Raw genomic sequence first — 8,989 nt, 5'->3', positions numbered from 1 at the left:
ACCAGGAACCTTCTCTGCCTTCCGGCCGCACTTCATCTCTTCTGCCTCCCCTGCTCCCCTCTCCCGTTTCTGCACCACCTTGGGTGCAGCCTGCAGAACTGACTTCTAGACCTTCCTCGGTGCCTCAGGCACCATGGCCCCTCCTCCCCTCGCTGTCAGGGAGTGAAAAGAGCACCCCTGGACCTCACACCGCCCACTCCAGATTTCCCCGCCAGTGTCTCAGGTAAAAATTGACCTTGGGGAGGATCCAGGTGGAGCATGTTCAGTGTTTAAACTGATGCAGTTTATTGGTTTTACATAGACATGTCTTTAAGGGTGTCAGCACTAATGTGAAGCTTTGATTCTACCAAGATTTACTGAGGGTCAAGTAAACTCTGTTATCTCTTGCAATTTGTTAGCAAAAAGATGGCTACAATGATGGTTAATCTTGTCTGTCTCTAAGTTTTCATGGGCATTTGTTAAGATAGCTTTCTAAGGGGAGCCTGGGTGTCTCAGTCAGTTAAGCAGTTGCCTTGGACTCGGGTCATGATCTTAGGGTCCTGGGATCGAGCCCCACTTCCGGCTCCCTGCTCAGCGGGGAATCTACTTCTTCCTCTCCTCCAACCCCTCCCTGCCTCCTGCTCCTGCTCCTGCTCTCTCTCTCTCTCAAATAAATAAATAAAATCTTAAAAGAGAGAGAGAGATCGCTTTCAAAGTCTTTGCTAACCTGAAACTTTAAAGTTTTCCTTAGATGGTAAGTGGGATTAAATTCCTTGGACATGAAGGTCTTTTCCAAAGAGGATAAAAGGCTAAAGCATTGAGTACTGGACGTAGGTTTGTGCTTTCGACTACTTATTGCAAAACACTAAGGCCATTTGAGTCTGTAGATCAACGTGCTTTGTGCTTAACTGAGTCACAGTACATTTGCCCATGGGGTCCTGTTATTATCCCCACAGAATAACAAGCAAGAAGATTGTTTATACTTGAGCTCTTGTGGCAATTTCTCTGAAGTTTATCTCAAGTAGACTAGCTTAGGCAAACGACATTCTTTTAAAGACAATCAGAGCTAGAATTTAACATCCGCAAAGATGTGTTATTGAAACATAATTTCTCCCTGTAATCACCCTCATTTTTAATCAGAGGCCGCCACAGAGGTTTCCAGGAGTGCAAAATTCTGCTAGGTGTAATGAAGACTGATGGAAATAAGGGAAGCAACTCTATGCAGGAAAGTAAGAGATATGTTAAGAAAGATATGAGGAATGGGAATGCATTTTTGTTGAAGGCACAAGAAGGTAATTTTGTCCTAAATAAGATGGTTGTTTGGAGAGAAGTGGCTTGGGACAAAATCTGAATTCAGAAGAAAGCTGTAGAAGGTTTGTGAAGGGAAATCTTTGGAAAGGGATTTTAGGTGTGGTGAGAAAGGACTGAGATTAGAATAAAGGGATTTTAAAAGTACAGTGGTGTAAGGTTGAAATTCTCACTCTGTTCAAAAGACAAAGTTTTCCTGAATTGCAGCAGCCCCTGGCCGAGAGCTTATGCTAAGGATGTAAGAGGAAACGTGTTTGTGACCCTGAGCACTTTAGCATAAATGTCAGAGCTCCATCAGTTGGGAACTCCCGGCTTGCTCAGGGTGGAACGCTGCCCTTCCCAAAACCCCCTCAGATAACAGCGGCCAGGAACGCCTGGTCCGCTAAGGGCAGAACGCGGCCCCAAAGAAACCTGGTTGCTCTTGACAATAGTCTACGGGGTCCATAGAAACATGTTTAAGAACAGGCCCCACTTGCTGAACGTTACATGATCTAATCCTGTGACCTTCCCCGGGATGGACTACTCGTCACCGGGCTCAGGAGACTCCCCTTGATTGTCTTTGAATGTTTACTGCCAATAAATATGCGAGCTTGCAGCTGTTCGGGGCGATCACACGCTTTGCGGTGTCCCCTGCACCCACCCCTGCACCCACGCTTTCCTTCAAAGCTCACCTGTCTGTGCCTCGTCATTCTCCTGAATCACGCCTTGGCTCTGTGGGCAGTGTTGGGGCGTTGAATCAGTGCCCTTCTCTTGATAAGAAAATGTGACCAAAGGTTTTTCTCTTTTGCCTGCCCAGAAAGCCAGTTTCAATGCTATGTCCTTATCAGGACTTCGATTACTTAGCTAAAACTTCTCAGTGTTAAAGGAGCCAAGTTTTGCTACCAGGTGTCACGCTACATATTTGCCTTTGAAATCTCTTACTGTCACCTTGGTTACAGAAAAATACATTTTGGGTTTTGTAATGAACTGTAATCGTCTTTAGGCATGTGCTTATAAATTTTTATGAGATGTTTATAACAAACGTCCCAAGATTTAAATTGTAAATGAAGTCTCCTTGACTCATTAGGCCTNCTACATATTTGCCTTTGAAATCTCTTACTGTCACCTTGGTTACAGAAAAATACATTTTGGGTTTTGTAATGATCTGTAATCGTCTTTAGGCATGTGCTTATAAATTTTTATGAGATGTTTATAAAAAACGTCCCAAGATTTAAATTGTAAATGAAGTCTCCTTGACTCATTAGGCCTTTTTTTTTTTTTTAAAGATTTTATTTATTTATTCAACAGAGACAGAGACAGCCAGCGAGAGAGGGAGCACAAGCAGGGGGAGTGGGAGAGGAAGAAGCAGGCTCCTAGCGGAGGAGCCTGATGTGGGGCTCGATCCCATAACGCCAGGATCACGCCCTGAGCCGAAGGCAGACGCTTAACCGCTGTGCCACCCAGGCGCCCCCCCTCTTTTTTTAAAGATTTTATTTATTTATTTGACAGAGAGAGAGACAGCCAGCGAGAGAGGGAACACAAGCAGGGGGAGTGAGAGAGGAAGAAGCAGGCTCCCAGCACAGGAGCCTGATGTGGGGCTTGATCCCAAAACGCTGGGATCACGCCCTGAGCCGAAGGTAGAAACTTAACGACTGTGCCACCCAGGTGCCCCACATTAGGCCTTTTTATTTGGTCTGTTAAGTTCCTCCGGAAGTACTGTTAAACAAATGATAACCTTTAGGTTACATTTCAGTAAATGCTGTAACTATTCTAGAGATGATATGACGTTCCTAACGTTCAGTGTGTTCTGGTGTAAGGCCATTACTTAATATTTTGATTATTGAAGTGTTACGTGTCACAGAAATAACCGGATATCCTTGCCAGCCATAGTGTCACCTCTCATCAGATGTTTAACCATGTCCGTTTTTGAGTCTTTTGTCATTTATAGTTACTGTTCTTATTCTCTTGTAAAATAGCTCGTCTTCAAGGAGGTTCCTATAAGGGACTTAGAACAAATACAGGTTTTTGATATCTGTAAAATCCTAAAACAGGTAAGAATTTCCAGAACTCACTAAGGCTGCATTCAAACAAAACAAGAATAGTAATATGGAACTAATTCAATTGAGAAAAATGACAGTTTTTTGGTAAGTCTTGGTTGAAACTTGCTGATTGTCTAATGTTTGCTCTTCCAGATTAACGAGACTTTGTCTTAAGATATCTATGACTTAGGGAAATGTGATAAAATATTCATTAGTGGGAAGCCTGGGTGGCTCGGTCGGTTGGGCATCTGCCTTTTGCTTGGGTCATGATCCCAGTGTCCTGGCAGGGAGCCTACATTGGGCTTCCTGCTCAGCGGGAAGCCTGCTTCTCCCTCTGCCTCTGCCCATCCCCCCACTCGTTCTCTCTCTTTCTCTCTCTCAAAAATAAATGAAATCTTTAAATATATATATTCCTTTGTAAAGAAAGTGAAGCATCTAACTTTTCTTTCTACCTGAACCCTCTGAAATGCAAAAGGTCTTTCCTTAAGAATCCGTTCCCCTTGTAACAGGACACCGTTGGAAACATTGGTCATTTTACCAAGGCTTTGACTGGAATGTCATATTTGAGAGAGACATGCATAGCCTCAGATATGACCAAACAGCTTTCAGGAAGGTTGATTTTGTGAAACCTGGAGCCATAAAGCCCCTTGGAAATGTTGGCCTGAGACCTTGTTCAGCGCTCCCAGCAGCCGCACCAGGTGAGTAGAGCGTGTCGCTTCCTGGCAGGTGCAGGAAGCTCGGGATATACTGGGGACTCCGTGAGGAAGAATCCACTCAAATCCACAGGTATTGCAGGCATGTCTGATGGCGAGTACTTGGCTTGGCTTCTATCCTGGAGAGGCTACTAAGAGTTCAACCTAGAGATTTCTTATAAAAAATTCCAGCAGGGGTGCCTGGGTGGCTCGGTTGGTTGGGTGACTGCCTTGGCTCAGGTCATGATCCTAGATCGAGTCCCCCCTCAGGCTCCCTACTTGCAGGGCGTCTGATTCTCCCTCTGACCCTCCCTCCTCTCATGTGCAGGCATGCTCTCTCGCTCTCTCTCTCAAATCAATCAATCAATCAATCAAATCTTAAGAAAAGAAGTTCCAGCAAAGCAGATTCTAAAAGAGCGATGTGATCAATTACTCCTCTTGCTGAGCTTATGTAAATTATTAGGCCACGTTTGTTACAACTGAACTTGTTTTTCAAACAAATTAATCCTGATGTGGCTGCCTCTGATTAAAAATGAGGGTGATTACAGGGAGAAATTATGTTTCAATAACACATCTTTGCGGATGTTAAATTCTAGCTCTGATTGTCTTTAAAAGAATGTCTTTTGCCTAAGCTAGTCTACTTGAGATAAACTTCAGAGAAATTGCCACAAGAGCTCAAGTATAAACAATCTTCTTGCTTGTTATTCTGTGGGGATAATAACAGGACCCCATGGGCATATGAGTATTTAGGATTAATCCTCCAACAGTTATATAACTCAGCTGGCAACTGACCAGTTCTGGGTGGCTGGGATGGCAAAATCATTCCCTAAAAGCCAGAGCATACCCCACTCCACAGGGTTAACTCTGAACTTATGGAGATAATGGATGACCCACCTTCCTTATGATTGCCTTGGATAATGTACTTGGGGATGCCCTTACCTCTTGACAAGTTTTCTCCCACTTGCCAGTGATTCCTTGTAATTAGGACATATCTCTCAGTGAGACTCTGCTTGAAAATTCTCTCCCTCTGCCCCTGCCCCACCAAATAAATAAAAACATCTTAAAAACAAAACAAAACAAAACATGGTAGACCAGAAAGTAGAAACAGATAAATCCATCATGACATNGGATAATGTACTTGGGGATGCCCTTACCTCTTGACAAGTTTTCTCCCACTTGCCAGTGATTCCTTGTAATTACGACATATCTCTCAGTGGGGAGTCTGCTTGAAAATTCTCTCCCTCTGCCCCCCAAAATAAATAAAAACAAAAACAAAACAAAACAAAACAAAACACCATGGTAGACCAGAAAGTAGAAATAAATAAATCCACCATGACAGTTAGAGACTTCAACATTCCTCTCTCCACAATTGATAGAACTCCTGCCCAGAGAGTCAGCAAGGATACAGAGCTCAGCGGGGCCATCAACCAGCAGGATCTGCTAACATTTACGGGACAGTCTATCCAACAACTGCAATAGCTTCACTGTATCAATGTCAGTATCCAGGTTACGATAATATACTATGGCTCTGCAAGATAGTACTGGGGGGAAACAAAGTCTCAAGCAGTCAGGTGACTTGCCAAGTGCCGAGTGTGCAGGGAGGGCCACATTCCACGGGGTGCACAAGGCCCTTTCCATCGGTCTGTGGCCCTTCTCTCCCTCGGGTACCCCCTGACCCTGTGCTCTAGATACCTGGAATTGCAGGCATGGCTCCTCGTCTTCACCCTCTGGAATGAACTTCCCACCCTTCCTCAACTGGCAGCCTGTGACTTCCCCCTGGAGACCAAGATTCAGATTGTAAAGAAAGCCTTCCCTGAGCTCACAGGGGGTCTCCCGCCTCTATGTCCTGGGCTCCCCCAGCACCTGGTGCATCCCTGCCTCACTTGCTGTCATTCAGCCCCTTAGATAGTGAGTCCCCAAGGGCGGGGATCGCCTGTTGGGTCTCCCAGCCCTTAGGGGCCTAGTAAATAATGCGTCGTAGTGATGACATGAGCGATGATGACAATTAACACGTTCATTCAAGTTCTGATCAAGCCTTGGGACCAGCACACAAAATAGTACCATGCTCACAACCCATTTGTAGTTGAGAGGATTTAGGCTCAGAGAGGTTGAGCAACATGGTCAAGGTCACAGAGCTAGTAATGGTAGAGCTGGGATAGGGACCCAGGGCTTTCTCTTAGTCCTTACTTAGTCTCTCCAGTATTTGGTAAACTACCCTGAACTCTCATTTCACTCCTTGCCCCCCCAAAGTGAAAATCGCCACCAAGGCCAATCCACTGGGTGAGAATTCACTGAAGCCTGAGTGTCTGCGGGCCCAGCTGGAGACATCCCTGAGGCGGCTGCAGTGCCCCCGAGTGGACATCTTCTACCTGCATCTACCAGACCATGACACCCCTGTGGAGGAGACGCTCAGTGCCTGCCACCAGCTGCACCAGGAGGTGAGGCCGCCCCCGAGCTCCTGGAGAGATCAGGCAGCAGGGAAGTCCCAGAGCCAAGGCAGGGACAGACCCCACTCCCAGGGGCCCCACCCCCGTCTCCCCTTTCCAGTGTCCTGGGCCGAGNGCCTGGGCTTCACCCTGGAGAATTGAGGCCTGATGGTTTTGACCTTCATCATTCTTCATAGTTTACAAAGCATGCACCATCAGGTCCGTATCTCCTTTACGTTTTGCACTCGCTGTAAGGGGCTGGCCTGGGCTGTTCANGGGAGGTGGCCGAGATCTGTACCCTCTGCAGGAGCAACGGCTGGATCCTGCCCACCGTGTACCAGGTGAGGCTGGGGCTGCAGGGCCCGGCTGCAGGGCTGCTGCCTATCCCTGGTTCTCTTGGCCCCTCCGCCTGCCTCCTCTCCAGCGCAGCCCCTCCCCTGCTAACAGCCTGGGGATGCCTCCCAGTGCACCTGCAGCTCTGGCCTGGCTCCCCTTCCTGCCCGCCTGTGCTCCTAGGGCCCTTCCTTCCTGCTTCCCGTCTGTGCACATGAGCCTGGACCATTCTTCCCCTGCTCCTGGTCGTAGGAAGCGATCAGGCCTCGCTTAGATGGCTCATCCCCTGNGGACATCTGCCCTGGAGTGACCTCATGGCACTGACCACTGTGCCACCCTCCCCACGTGCCCAGCTTCTGGAAGGAGCACTACACTTCGAGGCCATTGCCCTGGTGGAGAAGGCCCTGCAGGCTGCGTACAGCGGCAGCACCCCCAGCATGACCTTGGCTGCCCTCCGCTGGATATACCACCACTCCCAGCTGCGGGTGAGCCAGCTGTCCTGGAAGGGCTGCTTTCTTCCGTGGTGGGATGAGGGAGAACATGGAAGAAGGGAGAGGGCTACACAATTATTTGATGGTTTCTGAGATGATTCCTTTTCTTCTGGTATTTCTCCATGTTAATCCCATTCTTTGAGAAGTTTCATTAAGTGCANTCAGGGCAGGGGCCTTGTCCTGTTGGTGTGTGGATAGATGATTCCATGTCCAGCCCATGGCTGGTGCTCAGTAATGTGGACTGAATGAATGAATTTTCCTTTGCACCAAGTAGATGCCCTGGTGGTGAAGGTCCTAGGAGTGTTAGGGTGTGAACTGCACGCCCCCCCAGGGAAGCTGTGGGGTCCCTTCCTTTGATACGGGCACACCTGCAGCTGGCCTTCTACCCGCAGGGCATGTACAACGCTACCACGCGGAACGTGGAGACGGAGCTCTTCCCCTGCCTCAGGCACTTCGGACTCCGGTTCTATGCCTACAACCCTTCGGCTGGTATGGGCTGCTCTGGGGGGGCGGGTCCCCTGGTGTGGGAGGCCATTCCTGGCCCTGGCTCTGCCTCTTCCTGATGCGGTAGAGGGCCGGCCCAGGACCTGGGAAGAAGGGAGGGCTTTGAAGAGAGGCTGGGTGGTGTCCTCCATCCCTCCTGGGTCGCCCCCTTTCCCCCGCTGGTCCAGAACAGCCTTTGGGAGCAGGGTGGGCCGCGGCTCTGATGGGCGTCCTCCCGCAGGGGGCCTGCTGACCGGCAGGTACAGGTACGAGGACGAGGACGAGGACGAGGACGAGGACGGGAAACAGCTCGTGTATCGCTTCTTCGGGAAGAACTGGGCTGAGATCTACGGGAATCGGTGAGTGGGGGATGGGCCGCATCAGGCAAGAGGTTGTGTAGTTCCTCCTAGTCTAAAATAGGGGGTCTCTGGGGCTGCTTTCTGGGGGCCAGCACCTCCTCCTGGTGCTCCGCCTTTGGTCCCTGGATTCCCAAGGGCTTTACCAACATTCCCCACACTCCAGATATTCTGTGTCTCTGGAGAGGGATCAGGGGCCTGGATTGGGAATGTGGGTCCCTGGGCCTTCTCGAAGCTCCACAGCTCTTTCCCGGGAAGAGCTCACCCCCTGTGCACAGTGGGGACAGGGGAGGAGGGGTACCCTTGGATCAGGACTAGGGAAAACTGGCCCTTCCCCTCAGAGAAAGGAATTTAAGTTTTGTAAACTTTTGGCAGTAACATCATTCTGTGTCTACAGTTAAACAGCTGTTGGAATCAGCCTTCTTCCCTTACTTTTCCACTTTCTAAAATTTGGAAATGCTATCAAAGCAATACAGGCCCGTGGCTTTAAGCAGCCCGTTGCCAAGTTGCACTCGTCAGAGGTGACAATTTAAACTTATGGCTCTTCTCCTCTGGCCTCTCCTGCGAGTTCTCCAAAGTGCACACTTCATTGCTATTCTTTCNCCTTGCCCATCTCATTTCTGATCGTCCTGGCCAGGTGTCTGGGTTTAGGAACGGTTGCCCCAAGCAGTGTTCTCAAGATTTCTCACTGCCAGAGCCTGGGCTTCACCCTGGAGAATTGAGGCCTGATGGTTTTGACCTTCATCATTCTTCATAGTTTACAAAGCACGCACCATCAGGTCCGTATCTCCTTTACGTTTTGCACTCGCTGTAAGGGGCTGGCCTGGGCTGTTCGCTCTCCTCACTGAGCAGGTAAGAGAAGTGGAGGCAGGTGGCTTTAGCCAGGATTTGTCATGGGTCCAG

General features: G+C 48.8%; 1 protein-coding gene across 1 annotated transcript in view; it reads left to right on the top strand.

The window, feature by feature from the left end:
- The first annotated feature begins 3,684 nt into the window (after window positions 1-3,684).
- LOC100482989 (aflatoxin B1 aldehyde reductase member 4-like) overlaps window positions 3,685-8,989 on the top strand; it is a 6,759-nt gene continuing 1,454 nt past the window's right edge. The window contains 5 exon segments of the mRNA XM_034644945.1: window positions 3,685-4,003; window positions 6,248-6,435; window positions 6,705-6,764; window positions 7,640-7,736; window positions 7,972-8,089. Coding sequence (XP_034500836.1) covers window positions 3,880-4,003; window positions 6,248-6,435; window positions 6,705-6,764; window positions 7,640-7,736; window positions 7,972-8,089 — 587 coding nt within the window. The 5' untranslated portion in view covers window positions 3,685-3,879.

Source organism: Ailuropoda melanoleuca, chromosome 2, assembly GCF_002007445.2.
Source record: "Ailuropoda melanoleuca isolate Jingjing chromosome 2, ASM200744v2, whole genome shotgun sequence".
Classification (NCBI taxonomy): domain Eukaryota; kingdom Metazoa; phylum Chordata; class Mammalia; order Carnivora; family Ursidae; genus Ailuropoda; species Ailuropoda melanoleuca.
Note: the sequence above shows the minus strand (reverse complement) of the source record. Positions and strands in the feature narration are given on the sequence as shown.